Source organism: Acanthochromis polyacanthus, chromosome 5 (genome assembly GCF_021347895.1).
Source record: "Acanthochromis polyacanthus isolate Apoly-LR-REF ecotype Palm Island chromosome 5, KAUST_Apoly_ChrSc, whole genome shotgun sequence".
Lineage (NCBI taxonomy): Eukaryota > Metazoa > Chordata > Actinopteri > Pomacentridae > Acanthochromis > Acanthochromis polyacanthus.
Window position 1 is genome coordinate 27,772,981 of NC_067117.1, and position 20,907 is coordinate 27,793,887.

General features: G+C 39.7%; 1 protein-coding gene across 2 annotated transcripts; it reads right to left on the minus strand.

Annotated features, from left to right (window-relative positions):
* Positions 1-471: 471 nt before the first annotated feature.
* wnt7aa (wingless-type MMTV integration site family, member 7Aa) lies at positions 472-18,951 on the minus strand. Of its 2 annotated transcripts, XM_051948511.1 has the most exons (5): positions 18,849-18,951; positions 18,250-18,704; positions 15,163-15,389; positions 12,190-12,461; positions 472-3,760 (listed from the first exon to the last, which is right to left on the minus strand). In XM_051948511.1, the coding sequence occupies exons 2-5, from the start codon at positions 18,318-18,320 to the stop codon at positions 3,281-3,283; spliced, it is 1,050 nt and encodes a 349-aa protein (XP_051804471.1). In that variant the 5' UTR covers positions 18,321-18,704; positions 18,849-18,951; the 3' UTR covers positions 472-3,280. The 2 variants fall into 2 exon arrangements, with proteins under 2 accessions (XP_051804471.1, XP_022058690.1); XM_022202998.2 differs by lacking the exon at positions 18,849-18,951 and having other exon boundaries at positions 18,250-18,799.
* Positions 18,952-20,907: the final 1,956 nt, after the last annotated feature.

The following is a 20,907-nucleotide window of genomic DNA, read 5'->3' on the forward strand; positions in this document are numbered from 1 at the left end:
CGTCACTCTATTGAGGTCTGAAGTTTTGCTGGGGAATGTTTTGTGCCAATTATTCCGGGAGTTCAGACCTTTTCTATTCTCAAATTGAAATCCTTCTTGACATCATCCCCTCGCAATTGTAAAGCCTCCTCCCTGCTTTCTGCCCATTTGCCATTTCCACAAAATAAATAGCATCCAAATTTTATCTGGGTTTTGCATGGTTACCATTTTGTTAATGGGCAGTCTGGCCTCTCCATGAGACTCGGAGCATTTCTGAGGGGCACTGTGTGGTTGTTGTAGCAACGTTGTTGAGGAGTGAATGAAGCAGATGTCAGAGTAATCCATCAGCCGGCAGATCCACACTCCCACTGCTCGCCAAGGAGCAGCACTGCTGTGACACCCTCTGAGCTGTACCGCGGCCCTCAATCACCCCCACTTCACTCCAATCAACACAAAGTCTAAGACATGAGCATTAAACACAGAGTCACCTCCTCCTGTTAAATCTGAGACATTTATTAACCAAAATGCAGAAAAAAAACGTAGTTTTACATGGTAAGGGTCAACAGTGACCTCTGATTTAAGAGCAACTACAGCAGCTGGAAAAGCATCAGTTAAATTACACGGAACAACCTTTAATGAGGACCGAGTCAATGTTGACTAGACTTTTCATGGTTTATGCAACCATAGTTGTGTAACTCATCCTCCAGTGATGAAGGTGTCTTACAGTTCTAGCTAAAATCAACCTGTCATGATGCTGGTTTGTTATCATGACGGGTCAGAAGTGTCCCTGTTAAGGTACCTCTGATTAATTTCTATATAATTGTTAGAATAAGATATAAAATTTTGACACTGAAGGCCAATTCATGGTATGGCAAAAACCACCCAAAATGTGTTTGACGAATGAAGTATCAAAAATTGTCAAGTTAGGACCGAAGGCTTAGTCAAATATTTCATCTTCTTAATAACAACTTGTATTGGATCATTTTACTTGATTGTATTCTTTGTTTTTTGTGTCAATCCCTTTGCATGTTGCAGCCATTTCATCTACTCTCTACTATCTAATAAAAGGCAAAACGCGCCTGACATATGTCCATAAGCTCGGTGTAGTTGGTGTTAGAAAGTGGAAAACCTTCATAGAGAGCCAAAGTGGAACCATCACCTCTAGGTGCTATTCCTGAAGTAATAATACATCATTCATGGCACATTTATAGTAACAACTGCCTTGAAACATCACCTTGGACAACAGTGTCATGTAGATAAACCCAAAGGGATTGAGAGTCCTCATTTGTCCACCAAGGTGGTGGTATGTGTCAGTTTGTCCATCTATCAGCAGGATTACACAAGAAGTACAAAGCAGTATTTTATAAAGTTTGGTGGAACAAATTTAAACTTTGATGGGGTCTGGACTACTTTCTTTAAAACTGTGAGATATGGTATCGGCCTTGGCAAATGTAAAAAATGACTAAGGTTGGATATCATAGATGGAAGCAGCTCCATGATGTCAGCTACTTGTTGTGGGCTGATGTTTTGAAGCTTTAATGTAATAAGTGAGCAGTCGATCTGACTAAGAACCTTCCCTGCAACATACTTGGCTTTATCATCTATTTTACTCTAAAAGAGACTATAATTTACTAAATGAATACCGTGTTATATTAAAGCAGACTTCTAACCAGGGATTAAGACCATAAACTATTTGGGAACATGTTTACTCAGATAACAATTCAAATGAGAAATTTGTTCATTTTCTTCTATACAATCACAAGACTTTTTCTATCCCCCTGCTGGCTGCTAGAAAGAATGCAGTTTTAAGGCAGTTGGTTCCATTTATTTAACCCAGAGGCTACATCATCTTGTAAATACAGTCTGATTCCTTTACAATTTGTGTAGTCAATGCAACACTTGGGTTACACCAACCATCAACAGGCCATATCCACAAGTATTTTTAGGAAAGCTAAAAAATATATGACAATAATGGGAGAATATTTAAATGCCAGGACAACTGGAGAGTGAGAAATAAGAAAGAATCTCATGAAAACTGGGATTCTTAAAAGGTATGGTGTTACTCTCATTTCTGCCACAAGTGTACAATGCTTTTAAAACTTCATAGAGGCTAAATTCAGCATGCTAGCAGTATGACTGATGTGTAATTTGCTTAGCTAGCTAACACGAGTTGAAATTATTATAATGATTGCATGAGCTTATATCAGCATATGAATATTAAACTCCAAAAACATGTTTTATTTCTACCAGAGGTAAGATGGACTCATAGAAGCTAATGGAAAAACAGATAGCCTTGAGGTGACATTAAGACTTCAGCTCTCTACAAGAGTTTTCCTGAACAATACTGCACATTTCAGTGTAACATTATGATATTTTGCTGCGGAAAAAAAGACACATTTTTTGAAACCAGTGCTTCAATGGGTCGTTTCCTTTTGCTAAACTCAGTAACTGCACCGCTAGAAATGCTAAAGGGAAAAATATCTTACACAGAGATAGAAAATAAATTAAAAAACATATTTATATAAAAATAATCTCTTACAAAATATATTCTATCAACCAACATTAAGGGCAATTTCTGTCTGGAAGCTTGCGTTTGCTCCTGGCGGATAGCTTGAAGAGTCAATATGGCTGCTCGGTTCACAAACTCCAGAACTTTCCAGACAACTAGCAGCAAAATGGAGGGGAAGTGGGACAGAAACAAGTCGAAAACAATACTATCATACCAAGCCCAGGATCAGTAGTTTAATGTTCTTCTGCTGGACTTCATGCAAAAGAGCTGCAGGGTCCCAAATGTGCCATTCACTCCTGTTTCAGTTTTCAGCTCCAGTGTTTAAATTGTCTTGTAAAAAAAGAAAAAAAAACTAAGTCCTTTAAGCTTTTAAGTGCACTTGATATGAAAACCAGGCATCTTTACCAACTTATGACTTTACCAGATTTAAATGACAGTGACTTTTCAAAATGATCAGTAGTTTTCTCATTCAATAAATTATTAGTCTACAAAAAAACTTATAACTGTGTGAGGTGAGTCATTTCAGTAGACCAGAATGTCCCGCAGAGAAGTTAAGCATGCGGCATTAAAACATAGAAATAACATTTACGAGCCTACAGGTTGAGTCCAGTGTCTCGGCAGATGTCCATTGGCATCATTATAATCAACACAAATTGGATGAACCAGTTGTGATTGCTGTCATGCCAACTCAGTAATGCGATCCCTCCACATCCACGTCGTGAATCACATTAACACTCATACAGACACAGTCCAGTCTTGCTGTGTGTCTAAATAGGGGTCCAATAAATATCTCTATTTACACGTGTACACCTCTGTCCTCTCGCTGCAGGTGTTGCACTTGACGTAGCAGCACCACAGGAACTTGCAATTGCACTGCCAAACGCGTGAGTACTGGTGCGTGTTATATCCCCGACCGCAGCACATCAGGTCGCAGCTGTTGGGCTGCTGAGCCGTTTTGTTGCACAGTCGACCTTGCGTTCCCATGCTGCCGGTCAGAGTGTCAGCCTCGCAATAGTTGGGCGACCTCTCGATGTACACCAGGTCCGAATCCATGGGCTTGCGGTAGGAGTGTGGCTTTTTGATCTTAAGGAAGGTGGGGCGCTTGTTGCGGCTGGCTCGCACCGGTTCCACATGTACAGCCTGGTTGTACTTGTCCTTGAGGATGTATCCAAGCTGACGGAACTTGGGGAGCGTCGTCCAGCACGTCTTGGTGGTGCAGGATCCGGAAACGCCGTGACACTTGCACTCCAGACGCATCCCCTTCTCCAGAACCTGTAGAACAGAGGAAACGCTCAGATGAAGCAAGGTGTCGAACTGAAAAGTGTGCAGACTAGCAACCATTAATCTTGATAAAACAATTGTGTAGAACCCAAAATCTTTTTCATTTTGCACAATTTCAGCTGTTTGTTTGTTGCTGTCTTTCCAAATTGAGTAGGTGGGAAACATACGAGTTCCCCTAAATACTCAGTCTAACATATTGCATGAATAGTTCAACAGGTTGAGACAAAAGTTTTCTGGCATTCCAGATGAATGTAAGCATTCCAGGGATCTCAGAGCTGCTACAGTATGTCACCCTATGGCTAGTAGCTATGTATGTGCCATTCTTTTACAAGTCAGGATGAGCTTCAAAACACACTCGTGGAACAAACGTACTCATATATGAAGTATCTGCAGGCCCTTGAAAAGTCTTTAAAACATTTGAATTTAGTTGTCTCAGAAATATATATAATATTTTCATATGTAAAGGTTTTGGATTTGGATTTTCCTTTCTTTCCAGAATCAGATTAATTCTAAAGTGTCTGTGTGTGCTTATGGGCTGTAAGGAGACGTTCTTCACCAATAAATTAGCAAACTGTGCTGCAAGAATCTGTTTAATTCTCTTCTGAGCATCAATCAAACCTAAAAAACTATTGGTTTCTTTTGGTTCTTTGATCTGATGACCATGAAAAGGGTGTTTGCACATTGCTTTCTGTGAGATGGTGCAAAAGCCCATGAAAACCTTACCTTTATTTTAAGCACTGCAGAAACCCTGCACACGAAAGCACAGAAATTCTAACTTCTTGCATGCCCTGATATCCACACTGATAAGGATGAAACAATACTCGATACTACGGGACCAAGTAGACGCCAAGATTCAGAAAATATGACACCACTTGGTTTTCTATGGTGCTGTAAGTAAGAACAATAACAACAACATGTATAAAGGAAGTGGCAAGTACAGGTGCACTAACTAGTCAGCTTCAATTTGTGGAAAAACATGGCAAGACTCATGGCTGGAGAAATTTTTGGGTTGCGTGATGTGAAAGAATGAGTGAAAATGCAAATGGTATCACAGTCTTTAAGACAAAATGAGAAAACAGCATATCTAAGCAGCTTGAAGACACACACACACTTCATTTTTCCTTCATTTGACTGATTTTGCATTGTAACAAATTTGATATAGCCAATTACTTTGAAACTGGGACCAACTAACAAATATCTAATCTAATTCAGTGTTATAAATGGCCGGCATATTAAAAACTTCCGATAATGGAGGATAAATTTCAAGAGGTACTTTATGCATTTCAGGTATGTCACACCAGTGACTAAGTACAAATACAAATACTGTCGTACAAGTATTTGAGCAACCAAGTGTGAAAGTTACAAATCCAGTTTCAAACAAAAATTCCACAAATATAAATGTGACTAAACAAAAAAAAAGCACTTAAAAAAGCTTAATTGATTATTACATCTCTGATTGTTCTGTGTTTAGTATCTTTGGGGATTAGACTTCAGTCCAAAAAACACTCTTCCTTAACATGCAAAACAGTAGAGTCCATAAACATGATTTCCTTTTAACATATCAAACTGTAATGCTCCACATATTACAGGTGATGCTTGTAAACGTCAAGAATTTTAATTCAGTTATCACTATTCAGTGAAGTTTCAAGATTCTTTATCTAACTTGGGAGAAGTGCACCTGTACCGTGGATGCATTCCAGTACCCCTACCACCATAATACACTCAACAAAAATATAAACGCAACACTTTTGTTTTTGCTCCCAGTCTAAGGCACCTGTGCATTAATCATGGTGTCTAATCAGCATCATGATATGGCACACCTGTGAGGTGGGATGGATTATCTCAGCAAAGGAGACGTGCTCACTATCACAGATTTAGACAGATTTGTGAACAATATTTGAGAGAAATGGTGATATTGTGTATGTGGGAAAAGTTTCAGATCTTTGAGTTCATCTCATAAAAAATGGGAGCTAAAACAAAAGTGTTGCGTTTATATTTTTGTTGAGTGTATATATGGTAGGCCAGAAAAAGATTTATGTCCCAGTGCAAGTGCAGTGTATCAAAAATACCAGAAAGTCCAACTCCATCATTTTGCAGTAGTCAAGCCAGCATACTTCTGTGGCCATTCCTCTGCACAAAGGAAAATGCACTTTTTACTGGATATAACATGTACTTACAGATTGGAGTGTATCACTGTGTCAATGCAATTATGGTGGACAAAGCACAGGATGTCTGGAAAAATAAGGACCTCCTATGGTATCTGAGCATCACTGATGGAAACCATGTACAAGTTATAGCCCTTCTATAGTCCTGTAGCGACTACATCAATTCCAACTCTTTAAATGAGTTGTAAAAACATGGATGATGGAAAACCTCCTTGTCTAGAGCCTCCTCGAAACAAGCATTTGTTTTTAGTACCATTGGTTTTAGACGGTCACATATTTTGAGTTGTACGTGGACATCCATTGAGTGGTCCAGTCAGACTCTGGCAGACTTGGGTGAATGACTAAAATTTTGTCATGCATACCTTTGTGTACCCGTGCACAGACAGGAAAGATGAATTGGCTTTTAGACTGAGATTCTGGTACAAGATGCATGAAGGACTGTAGAGCTGCAAAGCGAACTGGAGGTACAAGAACTTTGTAAAACGAAGGTAACTTCAGCTAAGTAATGTCATTGGTTGCCAATGTCGGTTACAAACACCAAACATGGATTCAAAAAATATAGATGAGACTAAATGGCAGTAACTGGATCAATAGGTTGAGGATTAAAGTCTTTACATATCACACACTGTATGACTGATGAGGTTTCAGCACCAACTACCACAAACTGGAAAAGACATCTGGTCCCACTGCCTAAATTCTAATCATAATTGGCTCATCAGTGGTTACAAAAAGATACATGCATATTTTGTCTACTGTTTCAAAGAGCTCCATTATTCTGACCAACTTCACTACGGACAACAACAATATAAAAACCTTCAGTGTGTCCCCGAAACTGTGATGAACAGAGACAGAGGCTGGATTAGTTTACGAGTTCCTGTGGTGACTGAAGAGACAGTTTGGTTTGTCACCACATGGGGACATTTATAGCGAGCAGACGGGCAGCGGTGAAAGGCCTTTTCACGGTTTAGGAGTGGGACCTTTCGGCTGTGTCTGGCAACGCAGCCAGGGCATTCTCTGAGCGCCTCAGGCTGAATGACATCAGCTTACCCTCCTTCCTCCTCCCTGAGTGGGAACCCTTGCTGGCATTAGAGAAGCCTCACCCTGCTTTTTAATTATTCCACTCCGATGTGGCCTCAGACTTTCTGGAGTCTCGTAGGGTAATTGTCAAAAGCCTTGGATGCATACAGCTTAGTGTGGTCATGCCCCCGAGACCCGACAAACATTTAATTCATGGAGTTCACTGAAGTGAAATCCCACTGAAGCTACCATTGTTTGTCTAGCAGAACCCCTGTAAGCCTCCCGTGGCACCTTTTACACCGTTGTTTATTCTTCTCAAGAAATTTGAAGGCTGGCACTCGAAACACACAGACTGACATCATCTCCAATTAAACATGAAAGCTTTGCAACAATAATTACAGAGGTATCAGTTTAGTAAGTGTATATTAAGAGATTCACACACTGTATCACATTGTGACTGATGCCAGGCCTCAAATATGAAGCGTCGTCCAGAGAGGCTTCACGGTTTTACAGGCACAGCCTTCTGAAAACAACATTTTAGGGATATTCCTCTGACAGAAAGCGGCGCACAAGAAGAAATGTGGCAATAGAGAAGCGACAGAAGCTATTTTTGAGTCTGTCAGACAGAAATCAACTACAACTTCTAAGGAAAGGCACTGCAGGAATTTATACTTCTATCTTTACAACATGGAAATTCTGGTTTTCATCATCACCATGCTGAAACTATGCTCTGATATGCAGGTAATTAAACAGGAATGAATACTACATTTGACTAGTTGGTTGTTGCATCAATTTCCTATAATTGCAGACGTCTCTGTTTGTGGAAGGGCTGCCATCAACTTTGTTATTATTATCTGCTAATATGTTAGGTTTTGCTATAATTGTTTGCTTGTTTGATACAATGCAAGAAAATTTCGATTTTTTTTTCCAAGATCAGACAAACCAAAAGAGTTCACAAAGATGTTTGTAGCTTGGTGAGGCTGTACTTAGACACAACTCACACACTCATCATGATATTTAGCAGATGTATTGTGTACCCTGTTTACTTACAGATGATGGACACATCTTCATTTTGAACAGATAAAAAGACTGGGCTTAATTTCATGGTGTAGTAGATGCAAATTTCTGAAGTCAGAGGGTCACCACATTCAATAAGGATTCATTCTCTCATATTTCTAGAAATTTTAGCAACAATCCATCTGTAACGCTTCCAACCATAGAACTGCAACGATGGTAAAATAATATCCCAGATAGCAAACTATGGGTGAATCAATGTTGAATCTATGTTGAGACCTAACGTCGAAATTATACAGAAAGCGCAAGGTTGATAAAATGTTGAGTCAACGTTTGCTTTTCAACCATAAATCACACTTTACCCAGATAGCAAAAGATGTTAAATCAATGTTGAATTAGGGTTAAGACGGTTGAATTGTGGTTACGGTTGAAGACTGATGGTTGGATCAACGTTGATTCAACAACATTTTGTTAACATTGAAGTTTGTGTTTAAAAGATACCATTGAATCTGCATTGTATTTTGGTTTAATTAAAATGTTTGACAGGTCAATGTTTAATTAATGTTGAATCTATGTTTGCAAACACGTAATCTATGTAAGCAAACGTTGACTCAACATTTTATCAACCTTGCGCTTTCTGTATAATTTCTACGTTAGGTCTCAACATAGATTCAACATTGATTCACCCATAGTTTGCTATCTGGGATTACATTTACAAAAAAGGATATGCAACACATTCTTACATTTAACAGCTGTAGCTGGCATATATTTGCCACTTATTGTTGATACACAAGCTAAATCACTGATTCACTGTGGAATGTTTACCGGCCTAAAGGAGCAGTTACATGCAAACACTCACTGTATGATAAGGCTGCCAATTAAAAACTCAAACAGTTGTTTAAACATGCGGCAAAAAAAAAAAATGAATATTCAAACTGTAATGACCAGTTCAAATCCAAAATGCACAATGTATGTGTGTGTTGGACTGAAGTATTTTGAGTTATGTTCCAGAAGTGCATTGCTAAAAAAAAAAAAAAAAAAAAAATAGCTCTCCTACTGGTTCATTCTGTTAAAAATTGCATTTTAATGGTATAAAACTGACATTTCCCCCCATCATTCAACACTAAATGCTTCTTTATAATAAAATGAAAACATGTTTTTGTACATTTAATTAATTAAAAATCAAAAATTAACAAAAACTAAAAGTCCCCAAAATATTCAGACTCTTGGCTATGGCTCTAAATTGTGCTGAATTTTTAGGATTTTGCTTTAACCATCCTTCAGCTGTGCCTAACGCTTGGCAATCTGCTGTAAACTGAATAGATTGTTCAGTTTAGTGAGACACATCCCACAATTCATATTGTATATCACAATGAAAACCAACTCAAGGGGTCCACGAACTGTGAACCTCTACGATTTAACTGTGGTGCCTCATAAAGTCAGATCAGTGATATAAAACTATTTCCTAAAGCTTTAATTGTTCCTCAGAGGTAAGAAACTGCCAGAAAGATGACCAACTCAGCAGCACGAGATCAGGCCTTTATGGTAGAATGGCTACAAGGATGCTGCTGGACTAAAAGGCATGGCAGTTCACTTGAGTCAGCTTAATGACATTTAAAATCCCAACAGTGAAGCACGGTGGTGGCAGCATCATTGCATGGTGGGTTAGAACTGAGCGTAGAGACCTGAAACTGGGGTCCCAATTCATCCTTCACCCCCACATTGAGCTGAAGCGTAAAGCCAAGGCAATGCTTCCATGTTCAGTTGCTTTTTCAACCGATGCTCTCCTGGAGGGCCGTTTTCAGGATATCCCTGCAATTTCTATTGATCTGTCAATTGGCTCCCTGCTTCTGTCTCCAGGAAAACAACATCAGTCTAGATAATGCACTCCCAGACGATCCTGGTCTGTGGCTCACCTCATTGTTCATCTAGTCGGACACACATTCTTCATTCAGTGTTCTCTAAGTGAATTTAGGATCCTACGTTGACCACAGCCCACTGGCAAGAACTAATGAGAAAATACCACAGCATAAACTGTACCTAGAACAGCACTGTCATAGTCCTATAAGCTGCAGTCAATTCCAGCCATTTTCAGTACAAAAAAATCGCTAATATTTCATTTGTAAATAAAAATATGACGAAAAATACAGGGAATATTGGACGCGCATCGCGAGGTGCATTTCCTCGAAAACAACCTATTTGTGGATTATATACCGACTTCAAGACATGTTTTGGACAAAATATTTTACTGGCTTGTTTCGTCTGGATGTCCAAGGTTGGATTATGGCCGTTTTTTGTGGAATATTTTCATCTGTGTGTAATAATGAACCCGGAAATGTGAGTCGCGCTGTGTACGTTGAAGCCGTGTATGGAGAACGGATGGATGGATATTCGTTGTTTGTCGGACAAATGTGTTTATATTACCCGCTGTGGTAATCACATCTGAAAGTGGTTTATATCGGCGGATTCATGAGAATCTAAGCTTTCCATCGGCGTATAGTGTTTGTATAATCACGTTTGCAGCTTCAGTATTTAAAGAAATGCTTATGCAGATCTCAAAACATCCCGCGGGCGGGACAGTGAAGCGCAACGGGTCAGTTTACTTGATCTACTGCAAATCTGCTGTACTAAAAGATACATTATCTAACTTATTGGAATAATAAAAAAGGTAAAAACATTGTTTTCATAGTGGCAGAAAATTAATCAGTAACTATTGTGAAAATGTTGTGCTTTCAGGAAACTGCACAGGGAACCTTACAAGAAACAAATGAATATTTTAATAATGTTCTCTATATTTTAAAATATAATACTCATAGAGATATTGCTTTCTTGTTAATCACATACCTAACAGCCTGTGCTGTTTTTCTTGCTCTGTTTCATTTTTCTGTAATTGTGGCACACAGTGACGACAAATAACCGGTACTGCACGTGTACGGGAAGAATAACGTGGACGGTTAGTATGTTCAACACTTGTTTTTCATGATGTTTGTTCTGTCTTCCATATTCTCAGCTCTGTTCTTGTTAAAACGCTGCATACACAGTTGCATCTTTTTTACCTTTTCATGTTGTCTGGCCAAAAGAATAAACAAAAGTGTCACAGAGTGTCACAATCATGTTATCTAGTATAAGGGACTTGTCTTCTTGTCTGTGTACGCATTTCCCCAACTGTAGTTTGTATCGAAGCACATTCTACTCCTCAGACATTTCTGCCACAAACTCAGTCCACATTAAAAAGCCAAAGCAGGTGGTTCTCTGCACAAGTAAGCCAGCCACAGAAAAACCAGCAAAAACCCCACTATACTGCTTCCACTGTGCCTCTCTGCCATTTTCAATACATTGCTTAATGCAACAGATTTCAGTGATGAAAAGTTTTGAGTCTCGACAAAGCCTGCACAAGTTGTACTTTTAAAATCACCACAATATAAAGTCTACAGGCTTCTGTATTTCACACCCATAGAACAACGTCAGCACAGTTTTGATGTTGTTCTTCTTGCTAGTGCGATAATAATGAAATGCAGTGCTGCTACTACCATCTGTTTCTCTGAGCAGTATGTGTTTCTACAAATCTTAATTTTACCATGCAGACTGCAACAACCAGCAGATTTAAACACCAAAATGCCCAGTTTGGAAAAGCTCTAGTCTTTCTAGCTGGAAGACCAAAAATAAAGCTTTGTGTCTCTCTGTATTGCCTTGATAGCTCAGCTATTAGAGCTGAACCAGAGACTGTGAATCGTCTGTAGGTGTGAATCTACAAGTGGCAACTAAACAGGCAGTGATCCAGAACGTCGGATCTTATATCAGTCATGTTATTATAAAATCATTCTAAAATTCATAGCGACAGTTATGGGAGGCTGCCAACTCCATGCTTCGTGCTACAGCTGTCCCTGGTCCTCATCTTACTTTAATTAAAACTGATCCCATCACTTCCATGCAATGAGGTGTATGGATTTTAAATTTGGAAATGGGATCCGAACGGTACACCTGAGTGAATCAACGAATAAAAGAGCATCTCGTCAACAGCAACCGCTATTTCCTGTCTTGTCTGGGTTGTCTTGCAGATTATCATTACAGTTTACATGCTTATTACCAGATCTGTTACAGCCAGACTCTGTGATTCTTTGTTGCTTTGTGCACAATGCTTTCTGCCTTACATTAGTGCTTAACATCCCTCAGAATCTCCTGTACATTGCTGTCTGGTGATTATGACGTCCTACACAAACATACCTTGCGTCCCACTTCATTGTTGTGTAAATTCATGAGAGTCCTGGCGTTCTGCTTGATTTCCCGCGCGTCCACAAACACCTTAGAGAAACCCAGACCGTAGTGGACGTCTGCGGAGCAGCCGCCCCATTTCCAGCCCTCCTCCTGGTTGTAGAAGCCCTGCTTGTCCTTGTCGCAGCCACATCCGCTCAGACTCCCCTGGGTGCAGGCCGCGGTCACTGCATGGGCGACCCCGGCAGCGATGATAGCGTAGGTGAACGCAGCCTCCTTGCTGCCTGCGATAAAGAGAAAAGACATTTTTTAACCACAATCACGGACAACAGGATTCAGTATTTCAGGCACTGTCAAGCCTCCTTACATACCTGGCATAGCTGCCTCAAACCAAGTCATGAAATACATGAGCCAAGTCAAGTCCAATTCATTAATCAAGCTCTGTTTGAGCAGATAAACCTGAGGAGGAAGCTCCGAACGGTGAAGAGAATGTAATAGAGCAGTTTTAATATAAGGAAAAGGAAAGTATTTCTCCAGTTTTATTGCATTTATGATAAGTTTTGATGAGAATTGTTAGCAGTCTTGACGACATTTCATTGTTTCAGCAAACACATGTCAATCTGCTGAACAAACACGGACGGTACATTTGTATTTCTGAAACCATTCCGTGGGAGATATAAGACTAAATGTTTAGGCATCAGTTCTGGCTCTTGTCCCAGCTGCCGTCACACAGGGATCCACCCTGCGGAGGTGAATCTGAGAGGCATGCACAGCCTCCCTCCATGGATGGATTTCCACTCCATAAATCTGAGCACTTCAGCTCAGCTGCAGTTTTTTAATTAAAACTAGAGACAATTCCAGTTGGAGCGCACACGGACAGCAAACAGAAACCACTAATTAAGTCATCATGTTTAACTATTAACCCTCTGGAGAGACTATTCAGACATTTAAGGTCACGTTTCTGTGCAGCGGCTTTGGACACGATTACGTGTTCTGCTGCGACACTCACTTGACTAAATCAAAGGCGATAGCAGCATCGTGGCTTTACATTTGCATTCTAAAGATATTTTTAATCACATAATTTGCAAGAAAACAAGAAGCGAGCACTCACACTGATCCACTCAAAGCAGCCAACTTAGTGGGTGGGGAGGATACTTGATCCTGATGCCAAAATACTGTACACTACTGCATCACTGCCAACAACAATCCCAAATTTATGTATTCTGTCAGTTATCAGTGTTCCAGTCTACTGAGATAAAACAATGGATTCACACAGACTCCGTGCAGGGCAGCTGGACCCCGAGCAGCAGCACTCGACCTGGAACTGAGCACCGAGTGTCATCTAAAACTAAAATTCTGCGATGCTAAAATGTTTGCAGTCGTCTTCTCTTGCTGTCTAAATCTGATGATACGCATGAAAAGTGCAGCTCTGCCCCGAAGCGCCGGACTAAAATCATTCTACATAAAGCGTCTCTTGCCAAAGCTGCAGAACCTGGAGGTAAATTTGTAAACCTAGAAGAAAGTACTTGTCTGAACTTGAAGCTTTTGGGGAGGTGGTGTGGGGAGGCGGCATTTTATGAACATACATGAAGGCAGTTGAGCTGAAAGTGGATAAAAAGAGCATGTAGGTACGCTGCAGCTGTTAACTGTGTGCATCCGACTAAATCCGACTAAACGTGTTGGTGGAGTCGTTCAAACTGTATTTGTTGCTGCTAAATCTATCTCGCCTTTAACAGCATGAAGCCATCATGTATGTTGCAGCAACAGAGGCTCAAACAAGACGTGAGCTGTAATCCTTAATGACACCCAGAGTGAAAAATGACACCCAGGCTTTGCATCTGTGTCTCAGAGATGACAGGGTGAACTTAAAGGACAAGACAGCGGAAAACCGGCCTGGTAAAAAATTATTTTTCCGCAGTGCTGTCTCTGGAGCAAGCATGGCCTGCAGTCTTATTCCACATACAGGATCAAATCAGAGGCTTATTTTCCCACCGAAAGCAGATGCAACAGAGCAGGGGCTTCAGACTCGCAGACATCTGTCCCGGTGTCAGAGGTCGAGTACCTCGGAGGAATGTCTCCTCGGACTGTTTTTGGAGAATTTATAGCAATTTTCCCTGCATCTACTGGAACCACACCACAAGCACGCTAAACTTAATGCACGGGTCAATAAATAGAAAAACATGTGCATACAATAACAGTGACAACTATTTTATTAATTTTAAAAAATCCCATGAGCTCTGGAACTAAGGAGCTCAAGACATGTTGGCAGGTTTCATTCATGTTTTTAATGGTTTACAGTAGTTTTCATAGTATAATAGTAACATTATGATAGAATTATAGTAGTATAATAACAACTAGGTGTGTTAGTCTGCCTCCAGTGTCAGATTAAAGTGGAATAAAACCACTTAAACCTCACAGTAGCTTCCTCACAGAAGAATTTGCAGAAAACAAACCTGATTTTTACACGAATCATTTTGATTTTCCGTCTAACTGAAAGGAAAGACAGAAATTATCTTCCAGGAAAAGACATTAATCAAATTGCATCAGAGATCTGTCTGACCTGATCACCAACACATTCGACTTTCTGAAGCTGGTGTCAGAAATGATGCAAAATTGATCCAAAGTAACAAAAAATGGTCTAATATTTGTCCATTATGACACTAAATTTGTCAAAAACAATAAAACATTGTTGAAATGACCCAAACTATGTCCAAAAAGACTGAAAATCTGTCCAAAATAACCAAATCTGGTCCAAAAAAATGTCTTTAGCGACTTATTTAAACCCTACTTAGTGAACCGGTTGAACAAAAGTGCATTTTACCCTTGACAGAGTTTGCTATTTGTTTAATTGTTTCCAGCCATGAAAAGAAGCAAACTCATTGAACAATATGCAGAAATGACAGAAATTTAATGTGACATAGAAATAGATAAATTGCTCATCTCAGTGAGTAAATGTGTTTCCCTGGAGCTTGTCCAGCTACGTACCCACTTTGAGCTCTTTCCCGAACACGGTTCTCTCTCCGAGGGCCGAACAGTTCCAGCGTCCGTGTCTGAACTGGAACTGACACTCATTGATCCCCATCTGAACTCCCTCCCCGATCACGATGATGGCATCGGGTCGGCTCTGGCAGATAGTCCTCTGACGGGGGGCCAAGCCAGGGATTTTGTTGCAGATGATGCTCGCTCCCAGCGCGACCACCGTCGACAGACCCCTGCACCAGAGAGGAAATGTTAAAATATGGCATTTACAGTGTTACTGTATCGATGCTTCATCTGAGGAACTACTCTGGCTTTTGGCACGTCTAAATTACTGCAGGCGTTCTGAAGACCCATACATACACTCAGAAACACCAAAAAGTGATGCCACAGAAGAACCTTTTAGCATTTGAACCTTTTCTTCAAATGGAAAAATGGTCATTTTAGGGATCATAAATTGTTTTTCAAAAGAACTTTCAAAACAATAATAAGACTTGATTGGTAATTTTTAAGCAAATAAAGTCACATGTAAGAAGTTGCAACATTTATGGGTCCCTTCTATGATAATACATTTAATATAGTCAAGGTTCTTAGACATTTGGATGGCAGTGTCGTGAAAAGCTAGCGGTGCCCCCCAAAGTTGCATGTACCGGCCCCCGTCAGAAGTCTCTGAGGTGTTCGGCAAAGATGGCACAATACATGAGGTTCTGTACTGTCCCACTACAGGTGTTTGAATGGGCTTCTGTATAGACGTGCAAGAAAATCATAAACGGTTCTTCACAGTGACGCCACAGAAGAACCATTTAAAGTTCCACAAAGAACCTTTTAGCAACAGGCTCTCAAAGCATGAAAAAATGGTTCCTTTAGCCACCATGAATGGTACTCCAAAGAACTTTAGCAAAAGAAAAACAAGACTTGATTGGTATTGTTGAGCAAAAAAAAAAAAAGCCAAATGTAAGACGTTGCAGCATTTCATGGTATCCTCCTGATAATACATTTAATATTTCAAGTTCTTAACTGGGGCTGCACAGTGTCGTAGTGGTTAGCACTTTCGCCTTGCAGCAAGAAGATCCCCAGTTCAAATCCCAGGGTGGGTCTGGGATCTTTCTGCATGGTGCTTGCATGTTCTCCCTGTGCATGTGTGGGTTTTCTCCAGATACTCCGGCTTCCTCCCACAGTCCAAAAATATGCTGAGGTTAATTGATAGCTCTAAATTGTCTGTAGGTGTGAATGTGAGTGTGGTTGTTTGTCTGTATATGTAGCCCTGTGACAGACTGGCGACCTGTCCAGGGTGTCCCCTGCCTTCACCTGAGTCAGCTGGGATAGGCTCCAGCACCCCCCACGACCCTAGTGAGGACAAAGCGGTGTATAAAGAAATTGGTGAATGAAATTCTTAACTGTCTGACAGAACAACAAGATGCTATTTTGGAGATTTGGGAAACTGTGTTTCAATTCTCAATGAACAAACTGACAGAACACCAGTGGTGAAAATGTAAAATCATACATTTACTCAGGCAGTTTTGAACTGATGAGATGATTCTTCTATGGGATCACGAACACAAAATAGATTTAATACACAAAAGTTTGCAAAACCAGACACAAAAAACAACTGTAATTGGCTTTAACTCATCCAGCCTTACCAGTAATATCACAGCTACATAGGAATGCAATCAGTCAGTCAATACTCAGCAATCCTTTAGCAAAAATAAGCTCTTAAAGGAACTATTTTCCAGACAGACCTCTGTTAACCCACCTGGTTCAGTTTCGATAACAGAAATTTTAAAGCAAAAAGTCAACTCAAAGACACTGCAGCATTTCTGAGTCTCTTCCATAACAATACATTTAATATTTTAGGTTCTGAACTGACAGAACAACAAGATGCCATTTTGGGGGATTTGGGAAATTGTGATTTCAGTCTTCAATTAATAAACTGACAGAACACCACTGGTAGAAATGTAAAGTCGTACATTTACTCAAGTTTTCAACTCATTGATGGTTTTTATACACAAAAATCAGCAAAATCATGTATAAAAAAGAACTCTAATCAGCATTTCATTGTCAATACCCCAAAGAACTTCAGCAAAAATAACGTTTTCCAGACCATTTTCTTTGCAGATCCACTTGGTTTTATTTCAATAATAGGACCTGAATGGAAATGTTTATCAAAAATAGCCAAATGTAAGAAGTTGCAGCATTTCTGGGTATTTTCCATTACAATACATGTAATATTTTAGGTTCTTAACTGTCTGGCAGAACAGCAAGATGCCATTTGGTGGGATTTGGGAGACTATGATTTCAGTTTTCAGTTTACAAAGTGACAGAACACCAGTTTTACCAATGTAAAGTTGTACATTTACTCACTTTTTCAACTCATCTGATGAATTTTATGCACAAAAAATCAGCAAAGTCGTGGGTAGAATAAGCTCTAATTAGCTTTAGATACTCAACAACTTCAGCAAAAATAATCTGGAGGATTTTCCAAATATTGTCTTTGCAGAACCACTTGGTTGTATTTCAATAACAGGACTTAAACGGAAATTTTAAGCAAAAAAAAGCCAAATGTAAGAAGTTGCATCATTTCTGGATCCATTCCATGATGATACATTTAATATTTTAGGTTCTGTACTGTCTGACAGAACAACAAGATGCCATTTATTGGGAATTAAGGAAACTGTGATGGCATCTTTCACTATTTTCTGATGTTTTATCGGCCAAATGATCACAAATCAAATAAACAAATCAAATTAATAAATAAAAATCGAGAAAATGACTTTCTCTTTAAGTTTTACCTGCCACCAAAACTAAATAACTGCAATAAAAGGTAAGAACATATACACTTTAAAGAACCATATAAAGTAGGTGAAGAAGCATCCTATTAATAAAGAGGCTTATCAGTTGGTGAGGAAGCCCTCTGAATTTCAAAAACAAGACTTTTCCTTAGAATAAACTAAAATGATAAACAACCAGATCACACTTCTTACTCTCCTGCACAGTCTGAAGAAGATTTATTAGAATACAGCACCAGTACTTTGCAGATTTTTCTCCTTTTTTTTCCCCTATTTGTGTCCACAAACTACACATTTCCTCATAACTCACCCGATTTTCAGATACACTATTCCAAGGCAGAGGAAAAAATGGAAAATCCAGCGGCGTGTCTTCCTGCTCATGGTGCTCAGCCTCAGCCGGGTGGATTTGAACGCTCCGCCGACACAACCAGCTTTACTCCCGCTGCAGCGTCCAGGTGCTCCGAGCTGCACACGACGTGAAACTCCAGAGTGCGTGGAAGTGGACTGGTTTCATTGGCGGTGCTGGTGGGAGCCTGCGTGGGAGCATCGGGGCTGCTGCGTTCAGGTGAAGCGGCTCCGCTCCTCACTGATCAGGGGCTCCGTGTGGTGTGTGTGTGTGAGAGAGAGAGAGAGAGGGAGTGTGTGTGTGTGTGGTTCTACCTTTTCCTATCAGGGCGTGTTCAGTGGAGGATCTGAACGCGCAGACACACACTGCTCAGCCTGCAGGTACACGCTCGGATCATGTGTGTGTCTGTAGGTGACACACTGTGGAGGAAAAAGACGCAAATCCTGAAAACACGACCGTTGCTGCTGCACAGAGGACGGACTGTAAGACAAGCGACACTTCTTATTTTTTGTTTTTAATTTGACGTCCATCAATAAAAGCTCCTCCCATTGGTTCCGTCTTACCTTAGTGCGGTTTAAGCCTCGTGTTCATTCACAGAGACGCTCTTCGGCTGTTTTGCGTCTTTTTGCTGTACAGTGAACAGAATCCCTGACTGTCGCGGGTTCGAGTCCCCAACGTGGAGATAAATTATTATTATTATAATGACCATATAAATATGTAAATAACATTTGTATGTCTGCATACGCAACATAACACACATACAATGCACTTTAGCATCACAATCACTACCTCTGTATTATTTATGAGACTTTCCCCCACTTTTCTGTTGTTTTTTACAGAATATTCTTTTATTATAATGTCTTATTCTTATTGCACAGCCTTCAGGAACTTTGTATTTCGCCTCTCAGACTGTATGAGCACTAAACAAAATATAAGCCTTGAATCATGTGTATCTTTGCGGTGCTTGGTGTCTCTTTGGCGTCATTTTGTGCCGCTTTTTAGTCGTTTTGTGTGCCATTGTAGTTGTTATGCATCATTTTGTATTTGTTTTGTGTCTTTATTAATTTCTGCACTTGTGTCTCTGCAGTCTTGCATTTGTTTGTAGTTGTTTATATGTCTGTGGTCTTTTTGCAGCCATTTTGTGTTGCAAAGCAGCTCTTTTTGTTGAGTTATTTTTCACCAGTTTGCACGTGTCATTGTGGTTTTTGGCGTCTCTGGTGGATTTTGTGCCACTTTTTGTCTACAGAGGTGATTGTTGTGTTGCGTACTTCTGCTTGATTGTCTCAGTGGTGTTTTTTGTCTCCTAATCTTTTTGCATCTCTGTCATCCTTTTATTGGTGGTGCATCTGTTTGGGGTTGTTTGTATTTGCCTTGTGTTTGTTTCCAGCTTGCGTCCCTTTACAGTCGTTTGTTGATAGTTGTTATTTATCAGCTTGTTTATGTTGCGGATGTTTTGTGTCACATTGTGGCACTTTTTCATCATTTTGGGTGTGTCTTGTATTTCTTTTGCGTCTTTAATCGTTTTGCATCATCATAGTCTCTCCAGTTTCAGTCCATGTTATGCATCTTTTTGTGTCTTTTGGGTTTTTTTTGGCTCATTTTGTGACACTTTTTAGTCATTTTGTGTGCCATCGTGGTTGTTATGCATCATTTTTTTGGCTCATTTTGTGCCACTTTTTAGTCTTTACCGTTAGTTGTTGTGTTGCATGTGTCTATAGTTGTCTCGGTCGGCATTTTATGACTCTTTTGTAGTTTTTTGTTAGTAGTGCATCTGTTTGGAGTTGTGTTTATCTTTTTGTGGTCTTTTTTTGCGTGTTTTTAGATGCTGGAATTGCTTTGTATTTGCCTTATGTTTGTTTTAGTTTTGCATCTGTTTACAGTCATTTTGCATCGTTTTGTCTGTTATGGTTGTTAAGTGACTCCTTGTGGTAGTTTTGTGTCATTTTAATTGTGTCCCTTGTGTTTGTTTTGTGTCTTTATAAATTTTGCATCTGTTTGCACTTGTGTCTCTTTGTAGTCTTTATAATGACCGTCCATGTTGTGCATCTCTGTCTTTGTGAGGTTTTAGGCTCATTTTGTGGCACTTTTCAGTCTTGCAGTTGGCTGTTGTGTTGCATGCATCTGCTGTTGGTTGTCTCAGTGGTAATTTAGCCTTCCTTCTAATCATTTTGCATCTTTTTTTAGTCATTTTGTAACACTGGGATCTTTTTTTTGGTAGTTGTTTGACACTTTGTATTTGTTTGTTTTGCATCAGTTTACAGTTGTTTGTATCCGTCTGTAGCCATTTTGTGTCGTTTAGCTGTTGTCTGTTTCGTTGATTATCATTTTGCATCAGTTTGTAGCTGTTTTGTGTATCTTTTTCAGTTGTTTTGTCTCACTGTGGTAGCTTGGCATAATTTTAGTTGGGTCATTTTGTATCTGTTTATATCTCTTTGTGGTCATTTTGTGTCTCTTCATAATAGTTTTAGAATTCTTTGAAGTCATTTCACATACATGAGCAGTACTCTTGTGTTCCTTCACCCCCTTTTTTTTTTAAAGCTGCTGCAGATGTCTTTAGTTTTGTGCAGCTTTACAACTCTTTCCATGAGACCGGTAATCTTTACAGAGAATTCAAACACTACC